Source organism: Trichoderma reesei (genome assembly GCF_000167675.1).
Source record: "Trichoderma reesei QM6a unplaced genomic scaffold TRIREscaffold_18, whole genome shotgun sequence".
Classification (NCBI taxonomy): domain Eukaryota; kingdom Fungi; phylum Ascomycota; class Sordariomycetes; order Hypocreales; family Hypocreaceae; genus Trichoderma; species Trichoderma reesei.
In genome coordinates, this window is record NW_006711165.1 from 644,787 (window position 1) to 661,552 (window position 16,766).

At 48.5% G+C, this 16,766-nt stretch overlaps 5 protein-coding genes across 5 annotated transcripts; 2 read left to right on the top strand and 3 right to left on the bottom strand.

The window, feature by feature from the left end:
* Positions 1 to 741: 741 nt before the first annotated feature.
* TRIREDRAFT_123179 (GTP cyclohydrolase) lies at positions 742 to 3,513 on the top strand (the record flags this gene model as incomplete). Its single annotated transcript, XM_006967606.1, has 18 exons — positions 742 to 1,228; positions 1,304 to 1,422; positions 1,553 to 1,556; positions 1,610 to 1,675; positions 1,734 to 1,873; positions 1,925 to 1,968; positions 2,026 to 2,063; positions 2,122 to 2,191; positions 2,248 to 2,287; positions 2,338 to 2,393; positions 2,447 to 2,489; positions 2,566 to 2,648; positions 2,701 to 2,856; positions 2,914 to 2,917; positions 2,995 to 3,157; positions 3,218 to 3,247; positions 3,301 to 3,386; positions 3,440 to 3,513. Exons 1-18 carry the CDS (start codon positions 915 to 917, stop codon positions 3,511 to 3,513), a joined length of 1,530 nt encoding a protein of 509 aa, XP_006967668.1. The 5' UTR covers positions 742 to 914.
* A 733-nt stretch (positions 3,514 to 4,246) lies between these two features.
* On the bottom strand, positions 4,247 to 5,307 carry TRIREDRAFT_66480 (GTPase; the record flags this gene model as incomplete). The annotated part of the gene is made up of 4 exons (XM_006967688.1): positions 4,247 to 4,486; positions 4,585 to 4,713; positions 4,906 to 5,045; positions 5,256 to 5,307. 4 exons carry the CDS (start codon positions 5,305 to 5,307, stop codon positions 4,247 to 4,249), a joined length of 561 nt encoding a protein of 186 aa, XP_006967750.1.
* Positions 5,308 to 6,067: 760 nt separating this feature from the next.
* TRIREDRAFT_66351 (uncharacterized protein) lies at positions 6,068 to 7,643 on the bottom strand (the record flags this gene model as incomplete). The annotated part of the gene is made up of 2 exons (XM_006967689.1): positions 6,068 to 6,298; positions 6,351 to 7,643. Coding segments are annotated over 2 exons (1,524 nt in total), but the record flags the coding sequence as incomplete, so codon positions are not given.
* A 4,739-nt stretch (positions 7,644 to 12,382) lies between these two features.
* Positions 12,383 to 14,411, top strand: TRIREDRAFT_123180 (uncharacterized protein). Its single transcript, XM_006967607.1, has 6 exons — positions 12,383 to 12,675; positions 12,741 to 12,973; positions 13,034 to 13,452; positions 13,518 to 13,608; positions 13,675 to 14,043; positions 14,119 to 14,411. The coding sequence occupies exons 1-6, from the start codon at positions 12,543 to 12,545 to the stop codon at positions 14,248 to 14,250; spliced, it is 1,377 nt and encodes a 458-aa protein (XP_006967669.1). The 5' UTR covers positions 12,383 to 12,542; the 3' UTR covers positions 14,251 to 14,411.
* Positions 14,412 to 14,618: 207 nt separating this feature from the next.
* On the bottom strand, positions 14,619 to 16,338 carry TRIREDRAFT_80498 (uncharacterized protein). Its single transcript, XM_006967690.1, has 5 exons — positions 16,230 to 16,338; positions 16,076 to 16,155; positions 15,278 to 16,003; positions 14,883 to 15,211; positions 14,619 to 14,810 (listed from the first exon to the last, which is right to left on the bottom strand). The coding sequence occupies exons 1-5, from the start codon at positions 16,274 to 16,276 to the stop codon at positions 14,760 to 14,762; spliced, it is 1,233 nt and encodes a 410-aa protein (XP_006967752.1). The 5' UTR covers positions 16,277 to 16,338; the 3' UTR covers positions 14,619 to 14,759.
* Positions 16,339 to 16,766: the final 428 nt, after the last annotated feature.

Below are 16,766 nucleotides of genomic sequence, written 5' to 3' on the forward strand. Positions count from 1 at the left end.
GTGCGCTGGCTCTTGTGCTGCCGCGCTAGATGTAGGCCAGTGCTATAGCCGGTAGATGCTCTTGAAACGGGGCTTTGGGTCCGCTCTTCGGCGTCTGCCGACAGGCCTGGCGAGCAACCCCGCATTCCGCTTTCCGCTATCTGTGGATGTCCGATCTGCAGCAATGCTCCGTTCTAGGCATGACGTTGTCGTCGCCGGCAATCCGAGGTGCTGTAGGTAGTATGTACATGTATCTATTGCTGGTGCGGCAGGTAGCGGTACTGTGGTAAAGGTAAGGTCGTAGTGCCAGGCAATACCTAAAGTAAGCCGAGCTTGTCTCTAACAATAGGCCGTGATTGGCAATGTTTCAAGGGCATGTTGGATGGCATCAGACCAGATGTATGTATTAGTCGCAGCAAGGTACATACTGGCAGACAGATGGCCTACATACTAAGGTATGAGGCAGCTGATACCGTCCGTCCGCTTACCTTAGGCTCCAAAGTCTCGCTTCTGCTGCTTGCATATTGCCTATCAGATGCCAGGCGGGGTACGTAAGAGATACCGTATGCGGTCCATGATTACGATTAGGTACCGACCTGTACTCAGTCTGCCGGGTCACGTAAGGGCAGGTCAGGTCGGTCAGGCAGGGCCGCTTGCTAGGTATAGAAAGCCTCTCTGCCCAACTTGACTTGTCTCCTCGTCTTTCTCTTTTTCGAGAAGCTGTTGTCGAAGTCGTCTTTTGAATAGTGTTACCTCTCTCATCTTGATCATTCCCTCTCGGGTCTTGGTGTGTGTGAACCTGTTCGGCTTCCTCCTTTTCTCAACCTGACAGTCTTCCCTCGTCTGTAACCTCTCCTCACCTTGAGCCTCACTCATATCGAAGCCACCCTCCCTCTCAGCCCTACTATCCCAATCTAGCAGACCTCTGGCCCCCAATGGCTGCAGATGGACAGCAAGATGGTGTCCTGGACGCTCTCCGGGAGATTCAGCAAACCCAGCAGCGCCTGTTGAGTTCGGTCGAGTCGCTCACCAGTAAATTCAGCTCCTCTACCATCTCAACCGAGGCCCTTGATCCTGCCTCGAAGCTGCCCGTAACCAACCTGGGCTCGGAGAGTAGCCAAGATGCAAAGTCAAAGGACGCCGGAGAACTGGCCGCCATTCAGTCATCCTTCGAGAACGCAACGGCGCAGCCCAGCTCGGCTCTGTCTCCGAGCACCAAGACCGGCTTTACGTCTCGAATCGTGCTCACGTGTGTGCCGTCTTCCCTTGCCGCTTGGTGATCATTGTGCGGAATCGACCGTCTCATTCACATGTGATTTCCTAGGACGTATCCCAAGCAGATTGGCATCGACCCTCTCCCGATGAACTGGGGGCACCCTGATCCGTTGCAGCGAGGACCCGTAGTTGTTTCGAGAGCTGCGTCCACCATTCGTCGCAGAAACGGTTCGTCAGCTGTGTTCATTACTTGAGAAGGGAATGTGAGAAGCTTACATGAATCGACTTCAATTCAGCCATTGGAGGTGAGTCAATACTTTGTCCGCTTCAATATTCCTCCTACTAACAGCTCGTCTAGCTCAGTAAGTCGCGGCAATGCTTGGAAGCAAGACAATCTTTGTTGACCACTCTTCAGCGGAGGCTCATACTCGATCTACTATGCGCTGGCCGTTGCCAGCAAGGAGCTCAACGTCGATCATAGGTCCGTACGCCAGACGGTAACAACCTGACCCATCTTCTCTGACTCCAAGCTTTGCTAGGCCCGATTACACAAACACGGAGCCAGCTGCCAAGATTGGGCCCTTTCCCCAATGGGGTGACAAGAAGAAGATTGTCGCCATGGATCCTTGGGGTCACCTGGTTCCATGGACCTTCAAGGATATTATGGAAAAGGAGAACGGTATGGGACAACTCGCCTCGAATAGCTGACCTATACTCATACACCTTTTAGTCGACATGCGACCAACCATTGCCATTACAAAGGCTCACATGAAGGTTGGAACCGCTCCGAGCCTCTCTTTTACGCCATCACGCTGACCATGAGAATCATAGCTGCCCGAGCTCGAGGAGAGCGTGAAGAGTGGCCGACTGTATGTCGCCGAAATGCTGCGACGGTTGTTTCCAGGCGTTGGCTAATGTATCATACAGAGTCCCTGACGGAAAGGTCTGCCTCAACAACCTGGGAGAGCTGGCTGTTACCAAATTTGCCGTTGAGCCGGTATGGACGAGCGCCTCGAGCAGCAACGATACAACGACACTAATTATGGATGCTAGGTCTGGTACCTCCCCGGTGTGGCGGAGAGATTCGGAATCGGTGAGTACATATATCTCGAATCACAGGCGGCAGGGGCTGATCAGCTGCAGATGAGGCCACTTTGCGCCGTTCACTGTTCGAGCACACCGGAGGAAGCTACCCAGAGGTAAATGATGACTCGGGATCCGGATATATGCGGCTGATGCTTACCAACAGTAGTTGATCACTCGCGGAGACATCAAAGTGTTCCTCCCACCTATCGGTATGTAACTAGCCTTTCCGTTAACTACATCATTGACGGCGAGAAGCGAGGGGAAGCAAGCTAATTACCGACTCAGGGGGTCTGACTGTCTACTGCTTCGGTGATCCGGACAAGATGTCTGACGAATCTGTCCAACTGTCACTGAGAATTCATGACGAGGTAAAGCACGGCCCCCATAGCTGGTGTTCTTCGGGAAACTGACTGGCAGTAGTGCAACGGAAGTGACGTGTTTGGTTCCGATATCTGCACATGCCGGCCGTACCTCATCTTTGGCATCGAAGAGGCCGTCAAGGAGGCTCAAAACGGCGGCAGTGGCGTCGTTATATACTTCAGGAAAGAAGGTCGCGCTCTTGGAGAGGTGACCAAGGTATGTTGCCTACTGAAGCCTACAAGATATTGTGAGAACGCACTAACGTCCATGTAGTACCGTAAGACTATGCCTTCTGTCAATTCTTCACGCCCGTCTGTATCGTTGAGCTACGGCCTTTGGCTGACAAGGGAGCAGTGGTATACAACGCTCGCAAGCGAGGCGAGGACCGAGCATCAGACTACTTTATGCGCACCGAGAACATTGCCGGCGTCAAGGACATGCGCTTCCAGGCTCTAATGCCAGACATTCTCCACTGGCTGGGCATCAAGAAGATTGATCGGATGCTGAGCATGAGCAAGTAAGTCACCCATCAAGCCACCATTTCACAAATATGTATAAGGTCTGATACGTGTGACAGCATGAAACACGATGCCATTGTTGGCCAGGGGTAAGTTGTACTGAAGCAGGTTACGAGACTATTTCTTAACATCAAAATCGCAGAATTCCCATCCATGAGAGAGTGGAACTCCCGGAGGAGCTCATCCCCGCCGATTCGAGAGTTGAGATTGACGCCAAGATCACTGCTGGTAAGTCATGCCCTCTAACCATTGTAAAGAGTCCAGGGCACTGACACGTCAAGGCTACTTCACCTCTGGCAAACGATTGACTGCTGAAGAGTTGCAGTCGGTACAGGGCAGGATGTGGGAAGAGTAAGACTTTTTCTCGTTTCATCCCTGCGACTGTAGAATGATGTGCTGACGCAGAATGCAGTATTGACCACTAAATCGGACTTGCCCGAGCAAGAAGTCGTCATGGGGCAGAGTTGGTTTCTTTGCGTCATTGTGCGGTTGTTACCTAGGGCCTGTGTCTCGCTTTGTCGGGAGTTGGTTGTGGAATGTAGGCGTAGTTCTTTAAACCGAGCTGAATCTGCAGCCCATGCTCTCATTCAGACCGTCCAGATAGACTCACTAGATCCTCCTGGTAGACACTAGGTAACAACTTGAACAACAGCCATCCAGAAGGAAGACTTGGTAATGCAGTATAGTATGTTACAATATGGCTGTCGCATATGCCCACTGTATATGCCTCCTGTTCCCGTCCGTACTCATCCAGTACTTTGTGATGAAAGGGAGTATAGTAGCGGCGTAAACATAATGATGGCGTGAGAGCAGCATAATCCTACTGGTATACCCTGACAAAGTACCATGTCTTGCAATATATGCCTTCAAAGCCTGTGCGAACAACGAATACTCGACTCTAGATCAAGTGAAGATGGAAGAATGCAAGATGGAAAAGGACGAAAGGGAAAAAAAACACGGTCTCCTGAGGGTATCTTGGGCTCGGTCTCTGAGCTTCGTTCTTTGAGAGTGTTGGGGGGGAACAAGGAGCTGGGGGAGGGGGGGGAGGAAGGGATTGTCGACTCAGTTGGGGTGGGGGGCCATTTGAGCTACATGACGCGGCAATTGCTCTTAGCAGGAGGCTCTCCAGGGTTCTGGGACTTCTCAATCTGCGCAATCAGCAGCTCAAAGGCGCGGCCGACGTTTTGGTTGTAGCGCGCGCTGGCCTCGGTCCAGCCGCAGTCGAACTTTTCTGCTAGTTTCTTGCCCTCCTCGGGGCTGACCTGGCGCTGCTCTGGTCGGAGATCGCTCTTGTTACCTACTATGACGATGGGAACGGACTCAGTACCCTGTTGGCGGTTGGGAGCAGAGAGAGCGGATGCGGTCAGCGGGAGCTCGAAGAAAAGAGAGAGAGAGATAGAGAGAGGAGAGAGGAGTGAAAACGTACTAGATGATTGAGAATTTTCTCTCGGACGACCTGAACCATCTCAAACGACGGGAGGGACGAGACCGAGTAGACGAGCATGTAGCCGTGGATGCCGATGAAGTGCTTCGAGTTGAGGATGCTGTATTCGTCCTGTTGTGTTTTGGTTGCGCAAAAGGCCCCCCAAGTCAGCCCGCTGTGCTCTCAATTTTTGTTTGTTTCAACGTTCTGGCGTCCCGTGACGGAACCGCCCTTGCCCGTCGCCTTTCTTCTTCTTCATCATCATCATCTTCTTCTTCTTCTCCTCTTCGTCTTCCACCACCATCACCTCCACCATCTGCTTACCTGTCCTGCCGTGTCGACGATCTCAGTCGCATAATCCTGGCCCTTATACTGGATTGTCTTGCTGAACGTGTTTTCGATCGTGGGGTAGTAGCTGTCGACGAAGTGGCCGTCGACGAACTGCACGGCGAGGGAGGATTTGCCTGGAGGAGGAGGGGGGAAAGCGGGTTAGCCAAAGGGTAAGATTTGGTTTGATTTGACCCTGTCGTCATCGTGAGGTCGAAGGTTTTCTTATTTTTGGGCTTCATGGCGAGCGGAGAAGGGATGTGCGCGCGCTGGAACGCGAAGTTGAAATGCATGATGCATGTTGATGTGGGATGGGGGATGGATCGAAATTGCGTTGCAAAACATACCGACGGATCGACTGCCGACGATGGCGACTTTTCTCTGCTTGAGGGCAGGCATTGCGAAAGGGAGAGAGAGACTGTGAGGTTTTGTCGTTGGGTTCGAGAAGAGAATGAAAGAGTGGGAAGATGCTTTTGTCAAGAGAGAGAGAAAGAGAGAGAGAGAGAGAGAATGGGAAATGAGGCTGAGAGCTGGCAGGCGGACGATGATGTTGTTGTTTTCGTCGGAACTTACCTGTGCCTCTTGGAATGTCCAGGCGCACAGGTGGGTTGTGATGGAGCGAAAGCTGAGGAGCGGGCGGCGGCTGTTGGGTCTACGAGTACTAGACTAGACTATCACATGGGAGAAATGTGAATTAATAGCAAGCAGTGGAGGCTTGCAGGTGCTTTTGTCTGGGTCGGTGGGTTGGAATAACTACTAATACCGTAACTATGATTCATGGGCGGGCGGCTCGCACTGTATCAGCTTTGCGCAAGTCATGGCGTGGGATGATGGAGATGATGTGGATTCGCGAGGTTGCTGTTGTTAAGTTGTCTGATACATACATCTGACTACTACCTTAATTGGTGTGATTCGCTTGAAAGAGCATCTGTTGAATGTCACTCCACGACGTGCCAATTGCGATGCATATATCATACAGTATCATCTCAGTGCTTGGATACCGTGATCTGACACTTCGATGACGCTGCGGGCAGTTCCAGTGCAGTGGACCAGGGGTATCGAGACCGGTGCGAGCGATGCATACCAGAGAATGTGTGTAATTAACAGCTTCGAGTACGTGGGCCTGGTTTTTTATTCTTTACATGGCATCTAAATGCTACTATCGTAACCTCCTCAGACTATATACAAGGTGTTCCAGCTCGGCCGTCTTGTTATTCAGAGTCTTGTTGATGGCGATAAAGTGCTGAATGGCCGGCAGCAAGCCGGTCGGCAGTGGCAGCTCAGCATGGCCCAGGTAGACATATCCAAGGATGATGGCCAGGTAGCTGTATGCTATGCCGAGTTTCGACGTCTCGACGGAATCATCCTGTGAATTGTCAGCAAAAGTGAGCTCAACTGAGTTGTTGTGTAGTCCTTGATTTAATATGTGTGGCCACACATACCTTTTCAAGGGTTTGCCCGCTCTCAGACCATGTCGCAACAAGCTTGTCAATTTCGTCTGTATAAAGGGACGCTCGGGCATCCGAACAATGTTCCATTATGTTGATTGTGATTCCCAGAATCAGCAAAAGCTCGTCGTATATGCTGCTCTCAAAGGCCGACTTCTGTATAGCAGCTTGGACAGCGGAAAAGCCAGACGTGATGCACCTAGCCAGGCTTGACAGCAGTTGGTTGTTTTGGAGAGCAGCGGCTCTTGCTTCATTGTTGGTTATGTTGATGGCCAGCTTCAGCAATGTGGCGTCTACATTGTTGTGGTTCCCTGGCCAACAGTCGAGCGCCCGCAGGAGAAAGGCGGCGATGTCGGACATTTCTTCTTGTATCCTCGTCGTCGATTCATCCGCTGCTCCCGTGGATTTGGACTGCGCCTCGAGGATGTATATCATCAAAGCATAATCGATATCGTCCCGGGAACCATTTTCTGCAAAGCGAATTCTCAGTTTCGAGATGTTGGATGAGGCGTCTTCCAGCACATTCTGGACGTCAAGCGGATCCAGCAGCCCAATCAGCATATAGAGAAGCTGTAGAGAGATGGTGCGCGGGGAGAGATGTAACAATTTGTGGCCATGCCACAAGTCCATACCCAGCAGCCTGCTCTTGACGCTGGCCAGTGTGCCCCTGGATGCTTTCGACATGTTGGCAGACTTCTGTGCCGCGATGGCGGTGACATCCTCCTGTATCTCGAGAAGATGGTTCAGCAACAAACCCACTCGATTCTCCGCCAACTGGTGAAGCAGGTGTGGCGCAGGGTTCGATGACAGAAACAGGACCAAGATGGCAACGAGGAGAAATCCGCTTATGGTGTCCTTCTCGTTCGAGATGCCCTTGGCTATATTGTCTCGAGACGCATGATCCCGGAATTGGTCCATAAACTCTTTCTTTTGTAGCTTGTCGGCTAGTTCGCAGAGACCATTTCTGCGCATGGTGGATGCCAGAGACCCAGGCGTCCCTACCCTTGACAGAAGATCGTCCACCTCATCCGATGATCGATGATTGGCACCGGCTCGTCGCAGTTCGTGCACACTCCTGATGGCAACCTTAGTCTTCAATCCATCGTCAAAGTCGTCGTACTCGTCTACTACTGGGGACGGCGGCCGCATTGGCGGGCTATCAATGTCGGCCAAGAGGTCAGGATAGTCGGTGGGTTCAGCTGCTGTGTTGGATTCTTGAGAGCTCTGGAGAAAACTTCGAGATTGGCTGTACGTGACTTTGATCTTCCTTCTTTCCAGCACGCTAGTATCAGAGCCGGTCCGGCGTAAATGAGCTTCTTTGCGGATGCTGGGACGGTCGTCTCGAGCAGGCAGGCGATCCGTGTTACTGGCGAGGTCGAGTTTGCTAACGCTCGGGCCCGGGTCAGAACTAGAGTTGCCGGCCTCTTCAGCAACCAGCGCATCTATTAAGCGACGTCGACGCGTTGGAGGCGTCTCTACACGCTTATCTGCGGACGAATTGTTTGTTTCCATCTCTTTTTCCAGATTCGCGACGCTTGTGTCCATCGAGGTCAATGATTTCCGTGGCGTCGCTGGTGAGGCGACCTCGTGAGAGCTGAGGGTTCCATTTTCAGCGGATTTCGATTTTGAGTCTTTGGCATCTATTCCAAGCGGGGCGCAATGTCAGTCTCCATGCCATGGGTGAGTTGAGGACTGAGTCCATACCAAAGGCCGATCGGTGACTCCGTTTCCGTGTCGTCTCTCCTTCGCGCTCTCGCTGTTTGCGAACTGCCTGCTCGTCGGTAGTCGCGGCATTCTGGAGCGCTTTCTGTGGTCGCGAAGAGTCGCCAGCCTGTGGCGGAGGCACGCGAGCGCTCCTCTGTCGAATAGCCGGCGAGGGTGTCGCCTCTTTGGACGAGGCCTGCGAAAGCGAAGTCGTCGCATGAGCGCGCGGCCCACGAGAAGCCAGCTTCCCGTACGTGGCGATCTTCTTGCGCTGCGCCTCGACCGGCTGACGCTGGGAGTCCATGGCCGGTGATGTTTCTTGCTGTTGTGCGTGTTTGAGCGATTCACCAGAAGCCGCGTCGAAAACTGTCACCTCTCTCTCACATGTTGCCGGAGCAATCGGCCGGTCCAAGGAGTCGCGATGCAAGTCGGCGCATCCGCGAGGGCGGCAGTTGACAGTATCAATGCAGACTTGCAGACGCTTGAGCAGCGGCGTCCAATCAGACGAGGTATATGACAGTTCTAAGAGAGAGACCCTTGCCAACGAGGGGCCCGTACATATCTTATCTTAGTCTCTATGCAGTGGCCTTGGTAGTAGTGCTAGCAAAACCGCATGCGGGCAGCAGATCCGCAGGAAGAGGACTTGGAGAAGGCCCCCCCTATTCTACCTGTGTAAATGATCTATAGTAACTGTGTGGATTACACTAAAGTCATTAGTTTATAATAGCGCTGCGCTAACTAAAAGGTATATAGATTTATATAGGAATCGCTAGTAAATAGAGGTACCCCTATATAGCATTTTTTAGTAAAGGAATAGATAATAATAAAGATAACTAGGCATAGGCAAAAACACTATAGTAAAACACTATAATATGCATTTATAAAACATTTATTAACATTAATAATATTTATATCTGCTAAAATATTACTGCAGCTACCTTTAATTTTAAAGTTATTTATATTAGCAGATACAGCTTTTAAAGCTCTTTAATCTTATATATAAGATAAGGGTTATGCCCTAGTTAAAATATAACTATTAAACTATTAAAATAACTAACTGCATTACTATAATATTGCCTATATTTATAAAAATAGCGTATACTAGTTTAAGTCTGCTAAACTGTATAAATTAATTATAAAATGCACTAACTATTTATTTAAAATAAAGATAGTTTAAAGGAAGGATATAAATAATCTTTAAGTCCTAGGGATCTTTTATAGCAGCTATAATTATAACTCTAATTTAGTAATTAGTTTTCTTAAGCACTAATACGCAGCCTTAATTAAAAACTAGAAGAATACTATTATAACCCTTTTAAATTATTTAAATCTTATAGCTAGGGCAATTAATAAGACTATTAAGCTTTAATATCTTAATATCCTTCTTATAAAGAAGGACATCTCTAATATACACTAGGAATTTATTAATAACACACACTAAGGCTAAATATTAACCTAGGCTGTAATTACCGCCCTCTATGCTAAGGAATATTATTACAGACTTAAGCTTAATCCTAAGAATTATCTATAATATCTACTAGTCCTTATAAATTACAATCTTAAGCTTTAGTATTATTATTTAAACCTAATAATGCTTAATATTATATATAACACTAACTGCTATAACCTAAAGCTTTTAAAGATTAATAGCATTATAGCTTTAAGCATAATCTTCCCTTTAGCATTTATTATTTTACTAAAGAAGGATACTAAGCTATTTAAGTAGACTTTAAAAAAGCTATATAAGATATTCTATTAGTATACTCCTTAATATAGCTTTACAGCTAATGCCCTTAATCCTCTTATTATTATCTTAGATTTTAATACTATAATAAAGGCCGGTCTTTAAATATATTTCCTATAGGCGCAGCAGCAGCTTTATATATAGTATATAAGAAAGAACATTATTAAAGGAGTTAAAACGCAATAGGTAGCTAATAATAATAAGCTCTTAGCCTTTAATAAAGAAAGCTACTGCTAAGAGTAATAAAATAACTTCCTAAAGTCTTAAAAAGATCTCCTTTATACTTTAATACAGAAAGCTTTTAATCTTAACTAGCATAAGCTTTAAGCTAACTATTAGCAGCAGGAAGACCTTATTTCTTATATTAAAAAAACCTATATTACTATATAGTAATAGTAGGCTTTAATATAGACTAAGATATACTGCAATTTTAGGCATATAATAACATTACCCTGCAAGGCATAGCACTTAAGCTCTTAAATATTCCTTTATAATAGAAATTACTCTATTTATAATTTAATTAAATCCCTTATCTAGCAGAGGAAGATTACTATTAATAACTATAAGGCCTAGGTTAGCTATAAAACTTACTATAACTAAGATTCCTATTAATTTAGCCTTTATAACTTAGCTATTAAGAAAGTCTTATATAAGAGCTTGCAGATAGTCTAGGATTAGTATAATTTAATAAAGGCAGCGCTATTATATAGTTAAGTATTTAATTAGCTATTAAGGAGCTGCTTTAGCCTATTTTTATTATAATTTAGACTTCCTTATTATTATATTATTACTAACTATCTTAAGCTTTAAGTTAAAGGGACTTACTACTAGGTAAAAGTAGCAAGACTACTTAAGCTTAGTCTTTAAGACTAGCAGTAGCTGCTTTACAAGGATTTAATATATATATTAATCTCCTTATCTAAAGTATAATTCTTATAAAAATCTAGCTTAAGACTAACCTAATTTAAAGAATCTAAGACCCTTAAGTAATGCCTTACTAATAGCAACCTTAAAACACTAGAATCCCACTCCTAATTAATCTATAAGATAGTTAAAAGGCACAGCAGCCTAAGGTGCTATTAGCAGCACTATTAAAGGCATAGCAACCTATAACAGCAGCACTATTAGCAGTATAGCAACCTAAAGCACTGTTAATAGTATTATAACCGCCGCTGCGCTTATAAGCATTTGCATAAGCCTAGAGGCATAAGGAAGCTCTTTAAAATGCCCTAGCCGCCTATATGCCTACGCTTTTATATAAGACCTTAGCTGCCTTAATAAATGCAGCAGCATAGCTGGCTATAACACTAACACTATAGGCCGCGCCTATAATCCTTTAAGATGCTGTATTTCTATATATAAATATTTAAAATTAAATAATCTAGCGCTTTATAGCTAACTAGTTATCCTTAAAGAGGATTCCCTTATAATTTAAGCTGGTTAACCCTCTTATAAGACCTAGGGCTAGCCCTTAGTCTAAATATATTAATTAGCTGCATTTTTTTAAGCAGCCAGGCTTACAGCTGCCTATTTTAATTAGCCTTAACTTTATAAAAGAAGGCTATTTAGGCCTGCTTATTTTAACTCCTTAAAAGCAGCTAGGCATTTAAATTTAACAGTAAAATGCTATATAAATTCTAAATAGCATAAGGCTATTAATAAAGCAAGCTTAGCAGCAGCAGCAGCAGTTGCAATTACTTACTATAGGCAGCCTTTAGCTATATAAGCAATGCCTCTAATTCTAGCTCTCTAAATAGCTTTATTTAATTAATTAATACACCTTTTATAGTATCTCTGCTTTTATACTGTTCCTCTACTAAAAAGTGCTATATAAGGGTACCTCTATTTACTAGCAATTCCTATATAAATCTATATACCTTTTAGTTAGCGCAGCGCTATCGCAAACTAATAACTTTAGTGTGATCCACACAGTTACTATAGATTATTTGCATAGGCAAAATAGGGGAGGCCCTCGGAGAATGCCTTCAAAGGGCTCGGTCAGTTGTTCGGCCTGGCAGAAAATGTACGTGTTAGTTGGCAATTGCCTACAGAGAGGGGGGCGGGGGTTTCATCCCATAGGCCGTTCTTGGAATACACAAGCAAGTTGCAGGGTATTTATGGGCACCAACTTTATGTATGGACATTATTGTATGAATCCAGATGGAAGTGGTGTCGCCAATTAGTAGCTGTTCCTGTCCGCAGCTCAGCCAAACGAGACTGAAAGTTCGGGAATTCTTCCCCGTATATATGAAGGGTCTGCTGAATGCTATTTGCGACATGGAACACAAGCGATATTCCTAGATGAGAGATCTGCCAACAAGAAGTTCCCAATTGTGTGCTCAGGTAACATGAAGGTAGTCGAGCAGGTACTAGTATCGCGGTAGTAGTAGCAGCACTGCTGATGCTGAAAACGACATGCTATATTCAGCAGAATACAGTGGAACAGCCCCCTGTACTACAGCCTCTACCGCCTGCACATTTGACCCATCCAATGCCTTACTCCGTACTCGTCCTCCGCCCAAAGGCCAGGGTCGCGCAAAAAGATTCAGAACCCCACCTTGCGCACCCCTCCATTTTTGTTCGTGACTCGATAGGCAGCTCGTCGATTTTAGTCACATCTTGACCTGTCTCTCCAGCCTCGATCTTCTATATTCGGTTTTCCTTCACACTAGACAGACTTGCCTCGCGAGGTTCGAATAGCGAATTTACAGACGAAAACCCCCCGAAATCGTGCCACCATGCTCGACGTCAACGACTTCATCGCCGAGCGGGGTGGAAACCCTGAAAAGATTCGCGAGTCGCAGCGCCGACGCTTCGCCAATGTCGAAATCGTGGACGAGATCATTGCGCTGTGGGATGACCACCGCCGAAGTAAGGGCTCTCTGTTCCTGCTCCGGCCTCGAGGCTCTTCTTGTTGCTGACACGGATCGTCACAGCCCAGTACAGCGCCACCCAGATGAACACCAAGATAAACGAAGTCCAGAAGCAGATTGCGACAAAGAAGAAGGCCAAGGAGAATGCCGACGACCTTCTCAAGGAGAAGATTGAGCTGGAGAAGCAGAAGAAGGCTCTTATTGAGTCAGCGGCCGAGAAGGACGCTCTCCTGAAAGTCAAGGTCAAGTCCGTTGGCAACCTTGTCCACGACTCTGTGCCCGTGAGCAACAACGAGGTACATCTCACTTGATCTTATCCCCCGAACACGACAATTTTCCTAACGCAATGCTGCCAGGACAACAACGCCGTGCAGCGAACCTGGGCCCCCGAGGGCGTCACCGTCGAGAAGCGGCCAGTCCTGTCCCACCACGAGGTCCTCCTTCGCCTCGACGGATACGACCCCGACCGTGGTGTCAAGGTCGTCGGCCACCGTGGATACTTCCTCCGCCAGTGGGGTGTCTTCCTCAACCAGGCCCTCGTCAACTACGGCCTCGAGTTCCTCTCTCAGCGGGGATACACCGCCCTGCAGGCCCCTCAGTTCATGCTCAAGGACTACATGGCCAAGACGGCCCAGTTGGACGACTTTGATGAGCAGCTGTACAAGGTCGTGGACGGCGACTCCAAGAACGACAAGTACCTCATTGCCACGTCTGAGCAGCCCATTTCCGCCTTCCACGCCGACGAGTGGCTGCAGCCAAAGGAGCTCCCCATCAAGTAAGCCCGGACTACACCATGGCTTGCTGAAAAACCATGTATGGATCGCTAATACTATACTACAGGTACGCTGGCTACAGCACGTGCTACCGACGAGAAGCTGGATCTCACGGCCGAGATGCCTGGGGAGTCTACCGTGTTCATCAGTTCGAGAAGGTAATGAATGACAAACGCCTCCTCGTCCACTGTAATTGCTTTGGGTAGCTGACCCCTCCTCTATAGATCGAGCAGTTCCTCCTCACCGACCCGGAAAAGTCCTGGGAAGCGTTCGACGACATGATTGCCGTCTCAGAAGAGTTTTACAAGTCTCTCGGCCTGCCGTATCAGGTTGTCGCCATCGTCTCCGGCGCCCTCAACGACGCTGCTTCCAAGAAGCTCGACCTCGAGGCCTGGTTCCCCTTCCAGGGAGAATACAAGGAGCTTGTCTCTTGCTCCAACTGCACCGACTACCAGTCCCGCGCCCTCGAGATCCGCTGCGGAACCAAGACGCAGACCGACATCAAGAAGAAGTACGTTCACTGCTTGAACTCGACGCTGTGCGCCACCACGCGAACTCTCTGCTGCGTTCTCGAGAACTACCAGACAGAAGATGTGAGTCCACTCCCCCGTTTTCCCTTTTGCCTTTCGTTGGGACGAGGAACGACATTCTGACAACGGACATTGTAGGGTCTGCGTGTACCAGAGGTCCTGCGAAAGTACCTGCCCGGTAACCCAGAGTTCATTCCCTTCGCCAAGGAGTTGCCGAAAGAGGCGCCGGCGTCAAAGGCGCTTCCTCAGCGGAAAAAGGAGGTCAAATAGATGCTGTCCTGCAGAACATAGAAATGAAATAGAACCGAAATGTGAGCTACCAGGTATCGCAGATACACACCAATGGACACGCATTATACGCACTACATGTTGGATCAGTTAGGAACGTAGAGCACCACCCGTCATGTTAAGATACCACAACCTTGATCGTGACGATATCTCTCTTGCTTCGTTGGTGAGATGGCGGCGCGTATTGTAAAATAATGCAAACCATTCCAAATTAGACTATTATAAGAAAAACAGATTGTTGCCCTTGTGACTGTTACTATAGTATTAGGTATGGAGATGAAAGCCTCCCAAGTACACGATAGACAAGTAAACATTCTTTTTTGGAGACAATCACCAACGAAAAAAACAAAAACCAATGTAGCAATGTCATTAACTCAGATTACGCCATTCCTCTCAAAATCCCTGTCCACTTGAGCATCTTTTCCCTCGAATTTCCTTTCCTCTAAGACATAGAAAGAACCCGGCCTCTAGACGTTGGCAGGTTGTGTCGCTTAGCTCTGTTTGCACTCGGCAGCCTCCTGCTTGGGCTTTCCGGATTCATCCTGCATCAGTCACCCGTTAGTCCCGTCTCTCGAGGTAGCTATTGCATAGGCACAAGAGAAGAAAAAACTCACATCTTCGTCAGACTCCTCGTCATCGTCGTGGTCCTCGCTCATGTCGTCCTCATCGTCCTCGTCGTCTTCAAAGTCACCGGCCTCCATGTCGTCCTCATCGAACTCTTCGTAGGCAAGAGCCTCGCCAGTGAACCAGTCGACGGCACGAGGAATCAGCTTCTCCTTGATGTCCTCACCAAGCTGGTAGTCCAGCTCCAGACGCTCCTCAATGTCGGAGGCAACGTCGTCGTTTTCATCATCATCATCGGTGGGGGGCTTGGGAGGGGAGAAGAAGTTGAAGAAGGATTCCGTCGGCACCGACTTCTTGACAATTCGGGTCTGCTTGGTGTCTATGGCATATTTGTTAGCGTCGGGATCAATCAGGCACCATCCATTGATGAGATTATCAAACTCACTCTTGTTTCGCTGCTTCTTGGCTTCGATGCGAACAGTCAGGTCCTTGCCGGGGTACCAGTCGATCTTGTGGCCCTCGGCATGGTCGTAGATGAAGTCGCCGCCGTAGCCGCTCTCGTTCTGGTAGTAGTATGTCTTGGTGATGATCTTGTCGGAGAAGAACTCATTCTCTTCAAACTCGAAAATGAGACGGAAGCCGGGCTTGTCAAGGTACTCCATCCGGATGTCGACGAGGTGCTTCAGGGCAGCCTCGTCCCGGTCGGTAATCATCTCCGCAAGCGTCACCTGGTTCTTCATGGCAGATAGCCAGAACTCGGGAATACCCTTGACGTTCTCAGCCACCTCATCAGTGGGCTGCGAGGCCTCGCCAGCAGGCTCGGCCTGTTCCTGGTTTGACTCCTCCTCGTCCTCATCGCCTCGCTTGACTTCCTCCTCCGTGGGCTCAACCTTGCCATTGACGATGGCAGCTCGCTTCTCGTAGAGGGGAGTGAATTTGGCGAAGTACTTCTTCTCGAGCTGGAGAACCTCTTCCTGGAACTCGGCCTCCAGCTTGGCGTGGTCCTTCTGAATTGCTCGCAGGCCCGAGACGCGACGGCGGACGGGAGCGGGGAGGGACTCGATGTACCCAGACGACTGTCCAATGAGAGAGCCGAGCCGCCCTTGGATCATCTGCACGAGCTTTGGGTTTTGCGCCAGGAGGGAGGCGGCAGCTGCTCGTTCCATGTCATCTATACAGCAGAAAAGTCGCCGCGTTAGAAAGAGCCGTTGGCCTGGTTTCATCACTCGGAACGGGCATTTACCTTCTTTGATGCTGGCCACGCCGGGCTGCTGGGCGCGGGAGGATATGGGAGCGTTGGTAGCCGGCGTGTTCTGCGGTGTGCTGGAAGGCGGGGTAGTTAGCAATCGTCAACTGTGGCTGAAGGGACGAACAAGAGGCCATCATCAATCACTCACGGCGCAGTGGACACGTCGGATCGCTTGTTTCGAATAGGCTCAGCCATGGTGTTTGCTGGGCAGGCAAAAGAAGCAGACAACGAGGGAGCTGAGGCTGTTGGGGATGGTGCAAATGTGAAAACAGAAAGTTTTGGACGAGGAGGCGTTGGCGGTGGCTAATAGAGGTGGTGGGGCCTCAGGTTCGAGAAAATTTAACTAGCGGGAGCAAGGCCTGGCCTGAGGCGCGTCAAATGGGCGCGAAGCCCTTTGCGTGCAGGGCGAAGGGCGGTACGGGGTACGTACCCTGGCCTGTTGCGGTCATTGCTGCATCGGTAAGGCCTACTGTAGTTTCTGCAAGCGTGCTAGTACTATGTAGGCAGTGTTATTCGACTAGTACTGCCTAGTTACATAGGTAGGTACGTAGTAGGCAGCAAGAGGTATGAATCAGCCAGGTCTCTGATATCATAAGCTCTCATGGATATAGGTCTTAGATTACACAGTCTATTCAAGACTTTGACTGGGCATACTACTGGTATAGACATTTAGTCTCTTTGGGGT

What these genes read in the sequence shown, in the direction of transcription:
- TRIREDRAFT_80498 (XM_006967690.1), bottom strand. Translation starts at nt 16,276, where the DNA reads ATGGCTGAGCCTATTCGAAACAAGCGATCCGACGTGTCCACTGCGCC. An exon ending in TCCGACGTGTCCACTGCGCC is followed by an intron (nt 16,156 to 16,229) that starts GTGAGTGATTGA and finishes CCCGCCTTCCAG; the next exon opens with CACACCGCAGAACACGCCGG. An exon ending in CGTGGCCAGCATCAAAGAAG is followed by an intron (nt 16,004 to 16,075) that starts GTAAATGCCCGT and finishes TCTGCTGTATAG; the next exon opens with ATGACATGGAACGAGCAGCT.
- TRIREDRAFT_123180 (XM_006967607.1), top strand. Translation starts at nt 12,543, where the DNA reads ATGCTCGACGTCAACGACTTCATCGCCGAGCGGGGTGGAAACCCTGAA. An exon ending in GTGGGATGACCACCGCCGAA is followed by an intron (nt 12,676 to 12,740) that starts GTAAGGGCTCTC and finishes GGATCGTCACAG; the next exon opens with CCCAGTACAGCGCCACCCAG. An exon ending in TGCCCGTGAGCAACAACGAG is followed by an intron (nt 12,974 to 13,033) that starts GTACATCTCACT and finishes CAATGCTGCCAG; the next exon opens with GACAACAACGCCGTGCAGCG.